The 20,721-nt window shown below is 38.6% G+C and overlaps 1 protein-coding gene across 1 annotated transcript in view; it reads left to right on the forward strand.

The window, feature by feature from the left end:
- The window catches only part of CCDC93 (coiled-coil domain containing 93), a 51,292-nt gene that overhangs the window by 26,899 nt on the left and 3,672 nt on the right, over positions 1 to 20,721 (forward strand). Inside the window, exons 12-21 of the mRNA XM_055812009.1 lie at positions 861 to 977; positions 5,315 to 5,377; positions 5,572 to 5,645; positions 6,176 to 6,257; positions 7,545 to 7,616; positions 8,703 to 8,774; positions 9,047 to 9,155; positions 12,326 to 12,408; positions 16,635 to 16,672; positions 18,036 to 18,120. Of these exons, the coding sequence (XP_055667984.1) occupies positions 861 to 977; positions 5,315 to 5,377; positions 5,572 to 5,645; positions 6,176 to 6,257; positions 7,545 to 7,616; positions 8,703 to 8,774; positions 9,047 to 9,155; positions 12,326 to 12,408; positions 16,635 to 16,672; positions 18,036 to 18,120 (795 nt within the window). The remainder of the gene's footprint in view (positions 1 to 860; positions 978 to 5,314; positions 5,378 to 5,571; positions 5,646 to 6,175; positions 6,258 to 7,544; positions 7,617 to 8,702; positions 8,775 to 9,046; positions 9,156 to 12,325; positions 12,409 to 16,634; positions 16,673 to 18,035; positions 18,121 to 20,721) is intronic.

Genomic DNA, 20,721 nt, shown 5'->3' on the forward strand with positions numbered 1-20,721 from the left:
ATTAAAGTGAGGACTTCCAAAAGGTACAAACACTGTTGAGGCAAATAACCACTTAGACATCTAGCTATTACTGAGTTTCACTCATTCTTTTGTCTATAGCAAGTACACAATTTCTATTACAAATACTATTCCCAGTAAGGAATGCTTCTGGCAGCTTTCATTTCACAATTCAGAGAGAACAGGAGACTGGAGCCAGATTGCTATCTTCATTATGTATTTGAGACACTTCCTTGGTAATGCGTGCTGGATTGAGTGGTTTTCAGAGACTGGTGTCAGTAGCACACACACATGCACAAAAAAAATGCTTGAAGTGCTAAATGTATCTACCACACCAAGTATGTCCTTGTCATTCAGCATAAAGATGCATCCAAACTAGTATTTCAGAATCCAAATATACAATTTTTCAAGGCTTTCAATTCTTTCTATAGTTCTATATATCTACTTATTGGGGTATGAAGCATCTCTGATTCAACAAGGTCAGTAAATACCACTGCTTAACATAGTTTTAGCATGTTTTTGTATTTTCCACTTAAGAACTCTACCAGGTTTAACTGCAGCACGGATGCAAAAACTCTTTGTTTCTTCTAGTATGCTGTAGTATTTTTCCACCTGTCTCAGGGCACCTGACTTCATTTTTAGCTTGCTTTACCTGTTACCTTTGCGATCCAATTCAATTGTTCAGCCACTTCCTTATCTTGATGCGAGATAAATCAGGAATGCATTCTTTCTGTTGGATAGTGTGACACAGTTCTTGATAAGGAGTATCACAGGTTTATTCTACTTTGGCATTTCCTGAGCTATTGAAGAAGCAAAAAGTTATGGCATGAGGTCCAACAGGCTGTTCTTACTGCTTATTTTAGCAATCTGAGCTTTCTGCTGAGGAGCGACCAGAAAGGCTTGGAGCTGCCCAGCAACATAGAAGGAAGGTGGCATCTCTGAATAAGCAGATTTTGCAAAAAACGAAACTCCTGGAAGAGGTAAGTATTGTGTATGTAATAAAGAAGAAAACATTGATAAATGTGGTTGATCACAATGTTTTTGCCATCCAGAAAAAAACTTGCAAGCTATCTTCTGTACGAGCAATTTGTCATGCTGAACATTCATTTCAGCATCTCTGAATGTCTTGCTTGCACATTTATTACTAAGACAATGTGGCTGATTTTATATTAAAAAATTGTATAGCCCTGTCTGTGAGGAAGGGGCTAGCTAATCAAAACATGCTTTTCCTTCCCCCCCACCCCACCTGTCTTGGAGAAAAACAGAGGAAGTATCTCCATTTGACTACTTAGCTATAGTGTTGAATGGGCTGTTTCCATGATTTTAAGAAACAATTTTGGAGGTTACTCTATAATGTGCTAGAAATGGCTTTTTATTACATCCTGTCTTTCATATGAGCCAGCTTGTCTCAGGACTGACTGTGGTGGGATTTTTTTCTTGCTTGTTTGTTTGGGGGGGGTGGTTTTACACAGTCACTGCTTGGTTCACATCTTCACACTTATTTTAGGGGGGCAAAGGCTCTTGCATTTGTGCGCATACTCTGTAAGTAGGAGCAAGAACCACCATTCCTGTGTTTTAACCTACTTGTGCTATTGCCATTTAAACCTAGAAAAGAACAAGTGGAGAAGTTACGCCATTAATGAAATGTTGCTTTTAATTATGCATACTGCTGTAATCAGCAACATGCTACCTCTAGCTTGCAGAATTTGGTGAAAAGATAGTGCATCAGAGTCCGTAATTGAAAGAGCTTGCCAAAAGCAAATATACTTGAGGAAAAACTGTGGCTGACTTCTGTGGTTGATACTCTTGTCAAGTACAGCGCTGCTCCAGCAGCCTTCATCTGTGTTTTGTTTTGCTCTGCTCTTGTCAGCAATGTGTTAACGCCTTACATCTTGACTGGTTTTGCCTATTAAATGTTGGGGGTACAGGGGCTCCAAAAGATAGCGCTGTATAGCATGTTTTATGAGGCAGTAGAGTGTTCAGTCTTAGAAACAACAGAGGTAGAAGAATGGTAGTTTTGAAAGCCTTACCTACTATGGTGTAACTATGGCAGCACCAGATTTTTAACCTCAGCCACTTACTAGACCTGACTTTTTTTAAAATTCTACTTTTAGAAGAGTCTTTAACAGTACATTAAAGTCTTCTATTTAAAGGATATTTATTCCTTCAAGACTTAAATCTCCTTTCAGTAAAGCATATGCTGTAAACTCTTCAGTAAGGCATATGTTTTTGAATCTCTGGCTAGCATTCAAGTAATACTAAGTTTAAATAAAGCTATAGAAATAAAACCTATGCACAAAAAGTTGGAAAGACTAATTGCCTATCCTGCTCTGTGTTTTTTTCTCTTCTTTTTTCCCAACTTTAATAAAAGCTTTATGAAGAACTGGTGCAGTTTCTTCTTACTTTATTTTGCACAAAGAAGAATTTTCAGAGGGTAGAGAATGACAGTTTAAGTGGTAAATATTAGAACGCATTTCCTTTGGAACATGCTGAACAAGGGGGTGTTTTTTGTTCTTCTTAAACTGATGCATTTCTTGTGTTGCCCTATTGGTATGCCTCATCTGTTAAAAATGGCATTTTTTCCATAGTCAATAACCCTGTACAACTGTTAGTTGCACTGTATGTTGAATGTAAACCATGTCTGTCACAATTTCTCCCTGTTCTAGAGTGAAATACTAGGAAGTATTATAATATACTGAAATTAAATACACATTGACTTATTTATTTCACTTGAGTTTGTATTCTTTTAACACTTTGGTAATACGAGTTTTCCATGTCTATGTCAAACATAACTTTGGTGCCTTGTCAAGATGCTGACTGTTATTAAAAAAAAATACTGACAATACCTAGCATTTAAATTCAGGCTGATGTGTCAGGCTCCCAAAATCATAATATGGGCTTACAGAGAGTTAAATCCTGCATGAATTCCCATGTTGGTTTGAGTGTTTTTCCTGAAGTAGAAACAGAAATTGCAGAATGAGATCTTTGGAATTTCAGGAGTGCAGGGAAAACAAGAGGATGTTCAGTGTATCCTAAGTCATTGCAGTGTGTTTCTGTCACACATCAACTCTTCTTCTAAACCACAATGGCTATGAGACGGGCATATGAGGGAGATACAGATGTGCTGGGTGTATGTTGTAGAATGGAGACAGATGCAGGCTCTTCCAGCATCTGCTCTGAGCTAAGCAGGTTGCAGACTTGTTCCAGATAAGATGCTTTGTTGTCATGACTGACAAGTGTTAAACACTGCCCTGTTGTAACAAGGGGCAAGCTTGCTCAACTTCAAAGATATTCTAGTACAGTTCTGCAGCTTTTGGTTGTGCCCACCAGCTCACATCCATCTGCAGTTTTTCTGCAGTCAGTATGTAGGCATACTGGAAGCGTGCTTAGTTTGAATTTTTTTTAAAGAAGTGCAGTACCAGAACACTGCACCACAGCCCTTGCATTGGGAGAACAGTTGGTGTTCTTGGAGGCAGTTGGCTCAAGCAGGATTTTGGGGAGGACAACCCAGGTACGGTTGTGTAGGAAGAGTAGCATTAAGGAAACTGTGACAGCTAGCTCAGGTTTCAAACAACGAAAAAGTGCAGTAGCACAGTTCCCCACTCCTGCTGTTTCCTTGATGTTTCTTGCCTAGTTGAGCAGTAGGAGAGGCTGGTAAATGAGCTTAGCAGTTGTGGGTGGCTTTTGCAGCTATTCTGTGTTGTGCTGTTATGATCTGGAAAGCAGAAAGGATCTGACAAAGTCTATGCAGCCTCAATGACTGAAATGTTCAAAAGCATTTTTCTGTAACAGATGGCTCCCATTCTAGAGAATTGTAGCATATTGTGGCTACTGAATTAGCAATACAGAATATGCCTGTAACTAGATATATGCTGACTGGATTACATCTTCGTGCCTGGTGCAAGTAATTTCCTTTACCGGCTTCCCTGGCGTATGAATGAATGTATTTGCTTGCTTTCCAGTTACTGCTGAGAAGAAAGCAGTTTGGGGTGGGCAGGAAACATTGTAAACCACACAAAATTGATGCAGTCATTACTTTATTACAGATCTTCTTCTAACTGCCAAACAAACTTCATAATCCACAGGAAAACTTAAGTATTCCTGAATCTGTTATCATGCTATTTGTCATTTTAGCAGTTAAGAGCTGTTTAATTCTGGGTTGCTATTTCCAGTACATATGTCTCAGTGCTGAGTTTTCATGTGGGGGAAAAAAGTACTGACAGCTATAACCCAAATATAATCCTTTTATCACTTTAATAAAAGTTTCCTGGCTAAACTATTTTTATTTTTTTTTTACCACTTGCCAAAGACTGCTTTTGAAATCAGTGACAGTCAAGACCCCACTTTTAAAACATGTTTGAAGTTCTGGCTTTGGTACTGCTGTAAGTTTTGGCAAGAGTTCTCATAACAAATAGTTCTTTAATCTTTAGGTCAGTGTTCGTGAGATGTGGACTGCAGGCTTATAATTGTTTTGGGGTTTGCCCACCTACTTATAATTCAGTCTGTTGGTGAATTACTGGTGAAAAATATGGAAAACAATGAAAAAAGCTGTCTTTTTATAAATTTGGTTGTGGAAAGGGATGAGTCACAGCTCTGTGTTGTGAAGAGCAGCATGAAAAAAGTGGAACAGAAACCAAAATGTGCGTTTCTTTGTTTGCAACACTTCTGCTCTACTTCTGTAACCCATGTCCCATTTTTGTTGTTACGATTTGCAATTTAATCTTTATTTTTTTATAAAAGGACTATAAAAAAGGATTTTCTTCTAAAATTAGCCTCTATAAATTATTGGACAAGTGAAATATCCAGTGGTGTTTTGCTAACTGCCTTATTAGACTTCCCATATTTACACAAAATCATAAACCAGCTTGCTTATTTGCTATGAGCATGTCTGTGGTATGGTGCCATGGCATTTCTATGCAAGTCTTGAATCACCCTGACTTACTTGGAAAAGTATGAAATGGGACTCTTTTCTTTAGCCTAGTGTGAAACCAGACCAGTATAACTGGGCTCGATAACTTTGAGCAGTTTAGGAGAGATCCTGTCTAATAAGTTCACATTCTGTTCACATCTGTCTTTGAAAAGCTGCTGTTTATTCTGGGACCTAATACATGTTTGCTGCTGTTAATTAAATATTCAACCAGAATTCTTGTAATCAAATGCTCTTAGAGTAGATGACAAGAAAAGATGGTGTTTGTGATGGTTGGTGTATTGTTTAATAGACAACCTTTATTAACAGCTCAAAAATTGCTATTCTCTGTTACAGGTGTAATTGGCATGAATACAGAATCAAACTCTTTTTCTTTCTCTTTCATAATAGTTGCAAGTTAAATGTACTGATCTGCAGGCAAAATGTACAGAAGCAAAAAAGACATTAACAGAGGTAATCCTTTGGTTTTCTGTGTACTGATTCTAGCAGAATCATTTTTGAGAAGCTCTGTGTGTGGAGTGATGTATTAAATGGTGAAGGCTTTTGACAGCTTAACTCACTGATCGCATGGTGTGGGAATGCTAAGTACCTTGAAATATTTTATGTGTGGAAGTGTATTTCAATTGATTCCTAATTGCAACCCTTAGGTTAAGAGTTACAGTGAAAAGCTGGACAAGGAATTGGCAGCCTTAGAAACAATAGAATCCCAAGCAGATTCTAGGTAAGTTTCTTCCTTTGTGACCTGTGAAATTCTGAAAAATGGTGGTTTTAAAATGAATCATTGAATTTTTCTTGCTTTGTCAACCTTAATAATTAAAATTTAAAAATTAAATAATTCTCCAGCTTGCTTTCTAAAGACAGGAAAATATTACCATAGTGTTCAGTCAGAATGAAAAGTGTCGATCTGTAGTTGAAAATAATTGTAGGTGTTTAAAGCAGAAAAACCCTAGACACGTTTGACAAGTAGATGAGGCCTTCCTGATTTATTTTCTTCATATTGGAAGCCTTCAGCTCACATAAATTAAACAGGAGTCTTTCTCAAAACCTCCACAATAATGAGGCCAGAACATAGCAAACACATCAAAATACTCTTGTGTAATACTACATTTTTATTTTGACTTTTGTATATCAGTGGTGATACTTGGGGTTTTAATTTACACAGATTTTGCTGGACAAATGTCTTTTAGTTCTCATCTGTTTATAAATTAGAAAGTAAAAATCTAATGTGTCTTACTAGATCTTCAAATTTAGCTTATTACAGAGTCTGCGAGCGCTGGTGGCCATGAATGAAAACCTAAAAAGCCAGGAGCAAGAGTTCAAAGCACATTGTAGGGTAAGTTTCAGTTTCTTAAGTAAGGATTCATTTAAAACTTGGTAAATAAGCATTATACTTCTTCCCAATTTGTTGTGTTGTGTGTGTTTACTGGTAGTTCCAGGTTTATATTGAATATTGCCCCCGGCTTGATTTGCAGCAGAATTATGGACAGTTGCTCAGTTCTGCAGTGTATTGTATCTGCAACAAGGCTGAAGACCAAGAAGGTTGGAACTAGATCAACTAGCTGGACTTGCCCCCTGCCTTGGAGCAGGGAGGTGTAAGGAAGGCTGCCAAGGCATCTGAGTTTCTGTGGCCTTCAATGTGCCGTTGTGCCTGAGACTGTCGTACAGGGCAGTTCCCAAACATGGAATGCCGGATCAGCCTTACCCTGGTCACAGCTGTGGCTCTCCTTGGTTTCGTTACCATTCTGCTGAGAGCAACTCAGGGCGGGTTGATGGGGAGCACTGACACCTAAACTTGCTATTAGGTGGTACTAGATACCCACCTGTGCTACTCAGAACCTGGAATGGATTGTCTCTTCTTGGATAATGCAGCCAACACTGACTTGAGGGGAGGTACAGTGCCAAGAGGCGGGCTTCCTGAAGGCCCTTAGCCTTGGAGCAACACACCAAAAAAAGACAAGACTGAGATGAAGCTATTGCAGTTTTCAGGGCGTGTTTCAGTTTTACTGCGTAATAGCTGTTTTGCTGTTTACTGCTGTATTTATGGACTGACTAGAAATACGGTTGGAGAGAATAGTTTTCATTTTCTACCGTTTAAACGGTAACGGATAGGATTTAATAGAACGAAAAGCAGTAAAAAGAAGTGGTGCCCTGAGGTGTAGACTGAGCATAGGAACCTTGTTTTCCCATACATACTCCTTTGGAAATCTCTGAAGGATTGCAGTGGAAACTACCTTGCAAGTAATTTTAGATTTGTTCGTTTCTAGAAGTGCCATATGTTGCAGTCCTGTGTCGTGCTGTTACTGTTGTAATACTCCTTTGCTTCTTCAGTCTCATTTTCGATGTCAGTCATTAGTTGTCTAAGCTGGATCTAGTATATTTGAAAGAGAGAAATAAATCTGTTCCCATGTTTGATAAAAACAGACAGTTCTATGTAATGAGTAGTAATGGATGCCTTACCCTTAAGTAGGGAATGCTGTTTAATCTCACAAATTTAAATATAAAGTGTGTGGTCAGCTCCACAATTTTGTTCAAGGTGTATGTTGTCAAGCTTCCTGCTCTCCCCTGTTAGGAAGATAGGTCTCAGTTAAAAGCTGCATAAATTTGTTTGTTTGTTTTAAAGGAAGAAATGGAGAGACTTCAACAAAATATTGAGAATTTGAAAGCTGAGGCAGTGGAAAATGGGGAGGAACAGGTAATAGCAAATGTCTATATTCAGCGTGTTTTAAAATGTTGGTTTAGGTCCTGAATTTGGGAATGTACTCATAAGCATTAAAGTATCTGTTGCAATCTCTGAAAAAATCTGTTCTTTCCCCCCTGGTAGAGCCACAGTTCAGACTAATAGTCGTAGAAATACAGTAGACTGAAAATAGCTGTAATGTTCTTCATTATTCTTGGAGAATCCATGGGGCTAACTCACGGGTGGTTTTTTGTGCATTTTACTACTTTCTTTGTGGTACCTGAGGAAAATCTCTGGGTATTAAAAGCAGTGCATAGCTCTGACAAAAACAGGCCTTCTTTGGAAAGCATGTGTGTTTTGGTGGCTTTTTTTCCCCCCCTAAAAATGGATTTTGTTGAAGGATGAAAGCACAGGTTTTCAGTGGCTCAGTACGTCGCATATCATGAGCAGCTGTCAGAAGTTAGGCTTTAGCACAAGTGCATCCACACTGATGGCAATGAATAATGAATGAACAGAAAAGGAAAAGCTTGAATGACTTGTGTATTTAATGGGTAAGTATTTGATACATGTATGCCTCTGAAATGAGGTAGATTACAGGTTCCATGATACTGCTGTCGTTCTGAACACAGCATGAAAAAATTAAAATGTAAACCTAAATCTTAAATTTTTAGACAAGAAAAAATTATCTTAAAAGTCCACAATCCAGGATTCTAGAATACTTCTCAGAGGAGGGTTTATGTTCTGTCCTGGACTATGTTTATCCTTAACCCCTGCCACTGAATCAAAGTATAAACATTTAGACAAGGAGTATGGACAATCTTCCAATACGTATCTTCATTTAAAGTGTGACAAATCTTAAAAGCTAAAATGTCAAAAGTTTAAAAGCTAGCGAAATACAGTTGTTTACAGTAAAAGATGTCAGGTTTTTAATGCAGATTCTGAGTCATTGTTAAAAAAATAACAGCAAATGGTGGTGTTACTGTGGGAGCCATTAAACAGAAGACAGGCAAATATAGAAAACAAGCCCAGTCTGCACATTTTTGCACTACAGCCCTCATATGCTGCTCTAATACACAATTGTATCGGGCTCTCAAATTCTAGGAGCCGAACAGGGTTATAGAACAGCAGTACAAAACTGAGAAAGATAAACTTCAAAAGATCCGGCTGTTACTGGTGAGTAAGTCTGTGAATTTACTTGTACAAAATTATCGGCAATTTTCTTATCTTGTAACTTCTAATACTTCTTTTTGTTTTCTAATCTTAAAAAGTTTTTTTGTCACAAATCAATTAGGAAAAAAAAATTGAGCCTTAGCCAATGCGCTTTTTTTTTTCTTAAATTATGTAGTAACAAGGTATTGCTGGGGCAAGGTGTGGGGGGCCTTCATCCATTTTAAGAAGAGAGCAAGAAGAGGCTTTGTTTTCTCCCCTCTTAACTTTCTGTTCAGGCACGAAGAAACAGAGAAATAGCCGTTTTACAACGCAAGATTGATGAAGTACCCAGCCGAGCTGAGCTAACGCAGTATCAGAAGAGATTTATTGAACTTTACAGTCAAGGTATGTATATCAAGCAAGGAGCATCCTGCTGAAGGCTTAAGCCCTGAAAGGTGGGCAGTTTCATTTTGAGCGTATGGCATGTAACAACAGCACTTGCTAATTTTGTGCTATTTTAAGGGTCTTTTGGTATCCATGTCATACGCCCTATTTTCAAGGTTTTATAAGCTGGTGATAAAATTTTCCTAAGGGTGGAACTTGATGCACAAAATCTCTGGAGTAAACTGTCTGCAACAGGTTCAGTCGTTTAGGTTAATGACCACTGTGTTTAGGAAGTCCTTAATTAACCATTTACAAGTGAGGTTGCTGTAAATTTGAGTTGTGTTTAATTAATTGCTTTTAGCATTAGTTCGCTTTCATTGTTTTCATTGACATGAGATACGTGGTTGTGGACCACACTACGTCAAAAACTATGAAGTAAAGGCAATTTCTTGAAGAGAATGTTTTCTTTCATTTTTTACTTATAAATACCCTGCAGTATCTTGGTAAGATCAGAGTACAAATAGTCCTTAGCTCTTTTTTTGTCTGGTAAGAAGTTACAAAATGGGAAAATGTGCTCATCTGACTTTTTTTTGGATAGATATGTGTTTGCTGTGCATGGATATTACTGAACATGCAAACTGAATACAATTTTAAGATTGTTCCGTTAAACTGTTAACAGACCAGTACACTTGCTGGTGTGTATTTAATGTAGCTTGTGTATTAGCATAAGCTAAAAAAAGTTTCTACCAAGGAGAACTAGCAAATGTTTTAAAGAACCTCTGCATTTGTTAAATATGTGTGTGAACCAAGCTCTTGAAGGTTGAGCAGTTCTAAATTGTTGTCTAACTTGGATTCAAATCCCTTGGCCTGGCGAGAGGCATCTGTAGTGACATAGCTGTGTGCTCTCTGCCACGTATGGTGTCTAACTCAATGCAGAGAATAATGCACTTAACTGAATACAAGTCCAGTACTTCCTTTCCCCGGCTTTGCTTCTTATGTGCCATGCAGTTTATTTAAACAAGTCCAGCTATAAAGACAGTTTTGTTGTCTTGCATTACATTTCCGATAGATTGCTTTCTCTGTCATGTCTAAGAGAATTCAGACAAATAACCTATGGTCAGAGCATCTACCTGCTCAGAAGATGGAGGTTTCATTTATATACGAAGTACAGAAGGGATAAGGTCAAAGAGACTTCTTCAGCTTTGGGTGTAGATTTAAGGTGCCTTGAATTTTATGGGACTTCGTTTTCTGTAGCACAAAATGTGTGTAGTAACTTAGATAACACACTGCTCAGTTGTGGCCAGGAACCTGCATTGTACAGGTTGAGCTTTTGGAAATAAGAGCTGAAAATCTCTAGCAAGTCTTTCTGTGAATGGTGGTATTTTTTTGGAGGCTTTTCATTTAGCCAGATTCAGGCCATCTTCAGAGTTGCCACAACCTGGTTTGTGTGGGGTTTTTGTTTGGTTGGGTTTTTTTTTAACTTTGATTCAAGGGGTGCTTCTTGTGATCTTCAGTGATGCCTTCCAACCTCTGATTCTGTACTGGAATGCTTTTAGGTGCCAGTATTCTGTGCTTTAATTTTGACCTAACTGATCCTCCTCCCTTGAAAACATTAAGCTGTGGTTGTAAGAGAATAACTGAGGCTCTTGGCTCCTTCTTCCTCTTCTTTTTGTCTTGCCTTACGTGGGCCGTGGTGTGTGCCCGTAAGGCTCCATAAGCTGGCACAACTTTCTAACTTGGTGGAAATCCTGAAAAGTTTTCTTCTGAATTGGTGTGTGGAATCCACTCATAAAAGATCTGTGACTACCAGAGTGGCTGCAAGAAAGGGAAGAGAAGGTTCTTCTCTTGGGAAAGGCCTCTTCCATTTGGCAGCAGTCCAGCAAAACCCAAACTGATTAAGACAGCACACCTGAAGTAAGCCTGTTGGTGATCTTTGTGCTCGTGCAGTTTTTCAAGGAGCAGCCTGATTCCAGCCCTTGGAAGAATCTTTGTGCAACATGCAGAGCAGCCCTTATTAACTTGTCAACCTATCCCAAGCATTCCGGAATTCCTCGGTGCTTTCCTGCTCCTGGTACTCAGTAATGTAAAAGTGGAGGCTACTATATGTGTATACCATGTGTCACAATCGTACTGTGGCAATGAGAAACCTCTTTAGTCCCGAACGTGTTGCTACTGCAGCAGTAGCCACTGCTGGATTTCTGTCACTAAAAGATTTGGTTTCAAGCTGTGGGTTACTGTTGGGCTTCAGCTGGAGAACAGAATTGCACAAATCGGTCAGGATTTCTTTAAAAATGTGGATGTTTAGTGACATTGTGATATGGGAAGGAGGTCATGCTGTCTGTAAATGGTTCCATTCAAAAACTTAGTCCAGCGCATCGGTTCAGTAGAGATTTTATTTAAAGATGGCAACTTGTTACCTTTATAGTTTAATGTAATGACCACGATTTCACTCTGGTTTATCTTTTTTAACCCATACTTTTTTTCCAGGTCAGTGGTTCTAGACAGTGCTTAACGTATTAACCATAATTTTTGCCAGCTGTCCTTCACTGTTGAACTTTTTTGGGGAATCACAAATATCTTGGGTGTCCTTAGGCATTGAAGAATGAAAGAATAGATGAATACTTAGTAGATTTGAGTATCAGTCATCATCTTGTAGGCCCAAAGGCAATGTATGTCTGAGCCTCACCTTCCCCACCAAGCTATGACCAACGCCCGCTATCATAACCCAAGCCAGACAGTATTATTTCAGCATGAATAAACTGTAAGAAGAGAAAAAAGGCTTTGAAACAGTAAAAGCTTGCTTTGGGCATCTTGCACACGTGTAACTTGAAATAGGTACTATAATGTAGCAGCACAGCAGACTGTATGGTGTAAGGGTGAAGCTTAGGAAGGAAGGGGGAAACAGACAGTAGTAAGGAAGCACAGCTAATGGTGCCAGCGTATGTTCACATAAAGGTCTGTCAGCAGTTGAGGCTAAATTTAAACACTGAGCTGTGGAGTTCTCATAAAATCTGATAGCTGCAAACCCTGCTGGAGATTTACATGCGGGGGAATATTCTTCTAGAATGTATTAAAGAGTGTGTTCTGTTATTGATAGTGGAAAGTATGTTATATAAAGCCTATGAAGTATTCTTACAGATTCCATTTCACTTCATGCTCTTTTATTATTCTGCCCTTCTTTTTGTTTGCAGTTTCAGCAACTCACAAAGAAACGAAGCAGTTCTTTACCCTTTATAATACACTGGATGATAAGAAAGTATATTTGGAAAAGGAGGTAAGAAAATGTTATTACTGTTTTCTAAATATTCAGGCTGTGGAGGAGATAAATAGTTCTTACCTGGCTTTCACCTATATTCAGTCCTGTCAGAGTAGAGTTAACAGTCTTTAAGTAAAAATGAAACAACTGATTCATAAGAATATTTCTGCTGTTGAGGGGGAAATGGTCTGTGTTGTAAAAGAAGTGCTATTAGTACAGTACTGCACATTGTGTTCACAAAACATGAGTAACCTTTGAGTAGCAGATATCTGTCTTGGTATCGCAGGACCAAATTACCCTCTTTTTCTCTTTGGTCATCATCTTTTTATTCTGAACCAATGCTACAGTCGGTAACTTGGGAGAGCAAATTCCAGCTGCTCAGCTGTCAGCAACATTAGAGTTAATTCTTGGGGTCTGAGCCTGCCTACGCTACAGTTGCTGGTGATTCTACTGCATCAGGATCAGAAGAGTAGTTTTCATGAAAGTCACTTGTTTTTTCCCATCCCCTCTCTTCCTGCTACATAGAGTTCACATCTTTCTTGGGGATGACTTAATCAAGATATTGCAATTTTCTTTTTATACAATGGCAAGCATGTGACTTTAGTAAAGGAGAAATAGGAGCAGTCAAGACTCTAAAAAAATTATGAAATTACTTTTAAAATACATAGTGCTTTGATACTTCAGGCTTCTGTTTGTCCTAATAAAATAAGAACAGATTAGTTAGGCTTGCATTACTTATATATATTTTAGTTTGTGAAACAAGCAATAGTCACATTTCTGACTGTGTAAATACACTTTATGTCCTGGTTTTGAAGATGCAAACCATTTCGTTCCTTTAAGCAGCTGATTGTAATACATGTGCTAGGTAGTTTTCAGTTTTCCAATTCAAAAAAGTCACTAATTTATGTAGCTTCTTTAGAGGGTGTGCGATCCTGTCAGTTGCTTGTTGAAGGAGTAGGTTTAAATACAGAAATATTCTTTGAACACTTAACCTATGCTGCATGTACTGTACCTGTGGTAGAACTGTGAGGAGAGGTAGTTTGGGGGGTGGGGGTGGGGAGCAGGAGGAACTTTTGGTGGGCAGCAGCCCTTCAGAATAATGTTAGGCATGTACAAGAGCATGTTCACTGGGGAAGAAAACCCTACTTCATCTGTTCCTGACTCTCCTACTTAGTTCTACAGTAACTGAGTATAGTATCCTTGCTTCCATTTTGAAAACCTTAAAAAGTACTCCATCTGAGTCTGCTGGAAAGCTCACCAATGTTCTACTTCTGTGCAGAACTTAGTACCTTTTGCTATGGCAAACATACAAAGCTGGGCTGCTTACAGATTTTCTGGAGGCCAGGATGATGAAAAAACCCCCATGACCCAGAATACTTTTTTCACGCTAGCATTCTAGACCTTCCCCAGTTTACCCTGATAGAAGTATTTTAAGGTATGACTGCAGTGTCAGGGTAGATCTGGCTCTTTTATTTTGTGGAAAAGTACTATACTGTTCTATGGATGTTGTCAGAATTCAGGCTGCATCTCCATAAATTCAGAAGTAACTTCTGTGACCTAAGTGATTCAACAACACATGTAAATAATATATGTAAAACCATCTCAAGTTCTATGCTGAATTGAGCCTTATGGCTTTTTTTATTGGGGCAGGGTGTGTGTGTGTGTATATACATATATGTATATATATTTTTAGTTAGGTCAGTGAGCAGTACAAAGCAGGATCTTACCAAAGTTTAACCTGGGGTGAATTTGTCATGTGCTTTACCTAATTTCTGGGAGAGGTTTCAGTTCAAGGTGAGACAGTGCCTACCTGATGGTCCCTAAGATACTCAAATTATCTTGGAATTAGTGGTGTAACTTTTTCATCTCCTGAAAAATACCATTATGAATTTTCCTTGAAAGTTTTCTTTCAAGCATCTATTTCTATCAAACCAACAGTGATGATACCATGTAATGTCAGTTACATAGTGAATATTCTGGAACCCTAGCCGCAAAACTTGCGTGCCTGTGCAGGAGCGGGTGGTACAGTGGCTGGCAGTGGTCCTGGCGAATGCCTTACCTAAGTCTGTTAGATCAAGAGCTTCTTTTAGCTTCATGTCAATCACCAGAGAGGTCTAAATATCTTCTGATGCAGTCTTAACTTTGTTAAATGTATAATACAGTTGAGGTTTCCTTGTGTTGCTCTTAATATTATAATTAAGGTTTCAGCAAGTAAATATCTAGTAATGTACAAAAGATGCCTTTGGCATCTGTGCCTCATAAAGATTTCTGGAATATTCTTGTGCTAGTTCTTGTCTTCCCTCTGCTGCCCCCCCCCCCCCCCCCCCCCCAACCCTTTCATAAAATACACTCAGCATAATTGCGTTAAAATAACAATAGCAGGAATTGTTATACAGTGGGATTTTGGCTATAAAGGTTGTAGTTCTGACATGAAAAGTGTCTGTGTAGTTCAGCTGTTAATCGTATTCTGTGAAAGATTAATTTTTAAAATACTTTTAAACGCTTTTTTTATAGAATGCCTTTGACTTGGGATTTATACGCTAGTTTTGCTGTTTGTAATATAAGACATCAGCACTCTTACTGTACAGTAGTTGTGCAGTTACTTTTCATGACAGAATGTTTTGCAGTATAAACTGTAATTACATTACAATAAGCATGCATTTAAGAAATACCTTGAGGCAGGGATGTGGACTTAGCAAATATTGATGGGTCATGCAATAATTTCTTTCTTCTGAGTAACAGGAATTCTTAAGCATCTTAGCTGCCTCTGAGTCTGTTCAGAATTTGTTTGAATTTTTCAGAGAAAGGTCAGGAAAAACTACAGATTCTGCCATGCATGTGCTTGTCACTGTCTCATTCGGAAGATTTTAGATTTGGGAGAAAGCAGTTTAGCTTTCTGTAGCAGTGGGGCAAATGATTGATTCTGTTTGGAACACTTAGGTTTGCTTAGTACAGAACACTTTCAAATATTCATCAAAAGGAGAAACTGCTTGGAAGGTTTAACCACAGGTCTTGCAAGAAGTATTTAACACCAAGAAAGAATCACTTTAATTGCTACTTGGTGAATTTTAGTGCTCTCTGCAATTTATAGAAAGCAAGAAAAAATCAAGGTGGTTAATAGAATATGCTCCACATTTAGTTTAAACAGTTGGAGGAGTTTATAGGGAGCACAACAAAATATTTCTGTGACGCTGTTTCTGTCTTGATTCAGTGCAGTGTTAGGATCTTACAAGAGAAGCCATACACATGAAATGCTATTCTGTATTTTTTAGAAGTTAATCTTGTAACAGCCTGTAAAATACGTGTAAGCCAAGTGAGTAATGATGCATAGCTCTTTGGAAACCTTTAAAACTCTTTTGCACAATGAAAATTGTGCAGAAATTCACCCGTTCCTGGCATGCTTGTTGTCTTTATGGTATTGTGTGGAGATACTGGTTCCAGTCTCTGAAGCAAAAGTTGGGGTGTATGTGGTGGTCTGTTTGTTTGGTTTTTTTCTCCCCCCTTGCCTCTCCAATGCAATGCTTTGCTTTAGATTAGTGCTCTTGTTGCAGCTTCTTGACAGAGCTAAGCTGCTAATAGCTTCAAAACCAGCATCTTCAGTACTGTTAATACAATCTGGGTTTCTTTTGTTTGGGCAGTGAGGAGTTACTGCTTAGTTCTTGGTTTTGTGGGATGTTTTTGTTTGTTTGGGGTGGTTTTTAAAATATATTTCTGCATTTGCTATCCTGTTTTGGCTTGTAAGCATAAGTCAGGGATATGCCTAAGTGAAACAGTTCTGCCTTATCACTACAAGTAAGACTAATTACGCAAACCTAACAGCCACAACATATGCTTGTGCACTGTCACTGTTGAGCACTGGATGAGTACCTGTTAAGTTACTTATATGTCAAGTTTCAACACATGTTGAACACATTTATACACCATTTTACCTCATTGCTTTAGCTTGGAAAGTCATCACACCAGAAAATTCTCAGTGGTGTAATTGGGTGTCGGTGAAACTAAAAATCTCAGTTGTGGTCCAAGGCTTCTGGTTTCTGTGGCCCCTCCACTGGGATAGATTTTACTAATATGAAAGGATTGTGGTTTCTCTTCTGAAAAAGCTCATGGTGATTTTTCATACAACTGGCTGCTTGTCAGAGCAAAATCTACGTAGTCAATTTTCTAAACTAAATTTCATTTTATTGAAATCTCATACCAGAAAGGACAAATGTGTATTTCTTTTTTTTTTTTTTTCTAATTCACAGGTTAACTTACTGAATTCTATTCATGACAACTTCCATCAGTAAGTAATGGTCCTTTTTCTCTTGGTAGTTGCAATAAGTAGTACAGTTAGTTGGAAAAATGGCAGTGGGCATGAGTTATAGAGACTTTAAAATTGTTGGAAGTTTTTATGAACGTAAACTCCTATTAACTCTGTTTAAGCCAATGTTTGGGGAATCACAGACTTGGAAATGCCTAACTTCTATAGCCAACATATGTTTTTAATATGTGGCTCTTCAGTTGCAGATGTGGAAAGAAATTATTCAGTCATCATTTTCCTGGCATTAATTTAAATATTTTTCTCAGTTTTGTGAAGTTGTGGTTATTACATTAGTTACAAAACACTAGGCTCAGACATATTTCAAGACATGTTTATTATGAACTAACCCTATATTTAAAGGTTTTGTTATAGTGTGAAGTCTTTACGTAAAATCATGGTTCCCTGGGAAGTTTGAGGTCAAAGATCCATCTATGGTGCAACTGGCGGTTATTTTTCTCTGGGGTTTTTTGACTTCAGAAAAAGTCCAGTATGAATTTTTGTCACAGCAGTACAGTTCAGGTGTGTCATGGGGGAGGAGGTGGTGATTTAATAGTTTTAAACAATTCTTGCTATTACATCTTTTTATAATTCTGCTGTGAAATTCTGAGCTTCTCTTTTTTCTTGTGTCCTGTGTTGGTCAGAAATTTCAATATTCTTATGATTTAATTTTTTCCTCCCCTATTGTGATATCTAAAAGTTTAACTTAATTACTGGGTTTTGTTGTAATTATTTCCGATGTTTTTCTTTTGCAGCAGGGATTGTAGATTTGTTTTGCTCAGTGATGAGATTCTTTTGATTCTGTCTAGGCAGTAGAAACCAATGCTGTAATTGACAGCTGGGTTTTAGATTAGCTTTCTGTTGGGTGGGTGTGCGGGGATGATTGTATTTTCTTTGATTTATTTTTCTTCATAATGTTTAAGACGTGTTACAAGTCTAAAACCACATCTGGGCTTTCCCTGTTAAGGAAATCATTTTTTTTAGAGTATTTTCTGATTTCCTAGTCTTCTCCTAGTTTTCTTGATATTCACGACAGCTGCTATTCTTAAAAGCTTGTGCTTTTAGTTAGTTAATAGCTAATTCTTTTTGTACAACATAGGAGAGAAAGGAACAGACTTTAACTGACAGGGAGAACACTTCTGGTGAGCTCTGTAGTCTCTGTTCCCCTCTTTGATAGTTTATACCAGTGGAAGAGCTGCACTGTTACCTGAAGTCAGTGATTAAAAAGATGAATTGTTACACAGCGCACTCAGCAGTGTGACTTCTTGGACATCGGTAAATATGCAAGACGGCTGTAGATGACGTGTTGTCCCACATCCCTGTCAGTTGTTACCTTTTTTCTTTCCAGAGCAATGGCATCTTCTGGTTCTCGTGAGCAGTTTTTACGGCAGATGGAGCAGATTGTAGAAGGCATCAAACAGAATCGAATGAAGGTCTGAGATTCTTCTCACTTTCTTTGCCAGAACTTGGGAGTTAATTTCAGAAAAGCCTGTGCGTGGAGAAATCCACTACGTGAGGTGCAAATTAAGCAAGCAACTAACAATTACTGTTTCTTTTCACATTCTTAAGAAACTTCTCACTGCTAAAATTGTAAGGAATAGAGTAGAAAAGAGGTATTGTAACACCTCTCTGCTGACAGGAAGCTTATACCCCTTAACTTCACTATTGCCGCTGTAGTGATTTAGATACTTGAAACAGCTGTATGTGACTGAAGTCAGTGAGAACTCTTCCATTTGGATTGCACGGGTGCAGTCAGACCTGTGTCCCAGGCACGGTTTCTCAGGCAGCTGGAGCTGATTGAAGCTGCTTTCTGCTGCTGAGGAGGGTCAGCAGCACCTCCCAGAGTCCCAGCCATCAGCTGCCTTTGGCCCGGGCGCAGGGCTCATCTGATGCTGCGTTGAGTCAACTGAGGTGTTTCTGTTCTTTTTTATTAGAAAAGGCAAAGCATTGCTGGTGAGCGTGTTGTGTCCGTGGTGCAAGTGAAGGGGGTTTGTGGGTCAGCAGAGCCCCAGTGCTCGTGCAGAGAAGACAAAACTGTTTCTGGTAACATTTGGGGGCTGTTCTGTAAAAGCACAGCCTCAGTGGACTTGGGGCAGTGCAAGCATGAGGTCCAGCAGCTGCTCCACATAAAGCTGTCTACAGGCTTTTGCACGTTGGCACACAAAGAATAGGCTTAAGTACTTGGTAATGGTAGTTGGTAACTTGTAGCTATTGTGGTGTTTCACTCTTTTATTTTCATAAGTGAACATATACATAGTTTCTCAAGTCTGGTAAGGGGGCTCTGAGATGCTTTTCTCTATAGAGCCAGAAAATTCTTGGTAGTGGATTATAGCTGTTCTTTATTTGAGTTTAAATGGAAGTATGATAGACCGTGACTCAATATATACTAGAGGGTGTACTGAAAGTGTGGTCTGTCCAGGTATTGGGCTCTTTTTATCCCGATAGCTAAACAGAAACTTCAAGTACAAAATATAAGTATGTGTATATAGAAAAACCAGAATGGGATGCAACTCAAGCTGTTATAAAGCTTTTTTCCCTAATAAACTCTACTATAAAAATATGACGTTTACTATAGACTGCTGTGTTTGGCTAGTTCATTGCCTTTTTTTGCAATGAATTATTTTTATTTGCTTGACCTCTTATTTTCAGAGAGGACAAATTGACAGCAGAAAGAATAGTGATATTGGTGGTTGTATGTATGGATCATCTTTCTGTCTTCAAGGTTGTTGACATAATGAGTGACTCAGCATCAAACTGAGATTATGAAAATACTTTTGAACAGTGCAATTCTGACTAGTGAAGATGAGCTTGAAGGTAGTTACATTTCTTTCTTTTGGTAGAATGACGTTATTTCAATTGCTGCAGCAAGCAACCGCCCCAAATTGAAACTGTCCAGGAATTCAGTGTTTTGTTTTCTGTTTTATCCTCTGTTACGCACACAGAAGTGGGTAACAGCACAGCAAATGCAAGGAGTGAAAGCAGACCGAGAGCTCTGCTGAGACTTACTGTGGGCTCTTGCAAATTTTGAAGTTCATAAAATCATTCTGGACTGTATTACTGTGTTCTCAAATGGAATCAAAAGTTTCAGATGCTTCTTGTGAGAGGGAAGTGAATGGGAGCTATAATGTGAGATGGCTCATTATTTTGGGGGAAAATACAACTTCAGCATCTCTGATGATTACTGAAAGCAGTGGCAGCTCACATAGCTTGTGCTGTATTCCTGCACTAGCAGTTTGGCCACTGGCATATTGTGGGAGAGGTCACAAGTGACATTTTATTCCTAGATTTAGGTGTCTGGATCAGCAAAAGGTGGCAGTTACAATTAAGGAGAAAAACAAGTTTCTGAATGAGAAAGCTAAGTTCATTCTCAATTCAGAGAAAAAAATGTTATGATGGAGTAGATAATCATTTAGTACCTTCTGACAGTTGATTTCTCAATGCCAGTGAAGATACTGACAACACATGGATGCAAAGAAAGTTTTAACAGTTTGCTTGGTTCCTTGGGGAGCAGCTGTGCAGCAAAAGGGAAGGTTTTCTTATTCTTCCCCTAGGAAATGTCTGTTGGGTGACTTTCGACAGACAGGCTTAGTTGTATACTGCAGGGATTATTCAGCCCAGTGATGATTTGGTCTTACCTATTTGATTTCTGTCTGAAGTGCATTAGAAGTGCTCACAGTCAGTTTCACAATTCACTCCTAAAAGTGCATCCACTTCAGTTGTTTTCTGTACAGCCTTGAAGACCTTGTGCCTGAAGAGACGTTTCAGTTATCAAAGCCCATCATATTGTAACCACATCATAAAAGGCCTAAGGAGAAATTGGACATACTTGTTATGGGGACCAGTAACCTGTGAATAAGCAGTTCAGTGTGATTACAGATATTCATGAGACTGTCCAAGGACAGAGGAGGGAGGAGTATGTCAAGGGATTTGTCATAGTCAATGCATAAGGGAAGCAATTTATCCAAGGGTGGTAATCCTTACCTCTTTACAAGAATTTAGTTCCTAAGTGTTTCAGCAATGCTGGTTTTAGCCTC

This window comes from Falco peregrinus, chromosome 8 (genome assembly GCF_023634155.1).
Source record: "Falco peregrinus isolate bFalPer1 chromosome 8, bFalPer1.pri, whole genome shotgun sequence".
Classification (NCBI taxonomy): domain Eukaryota; kingdom Metazoa; phylum Chordata; class Aves; order Falconiformes; family Falconidae; genus Falco; species Falco peregrinus.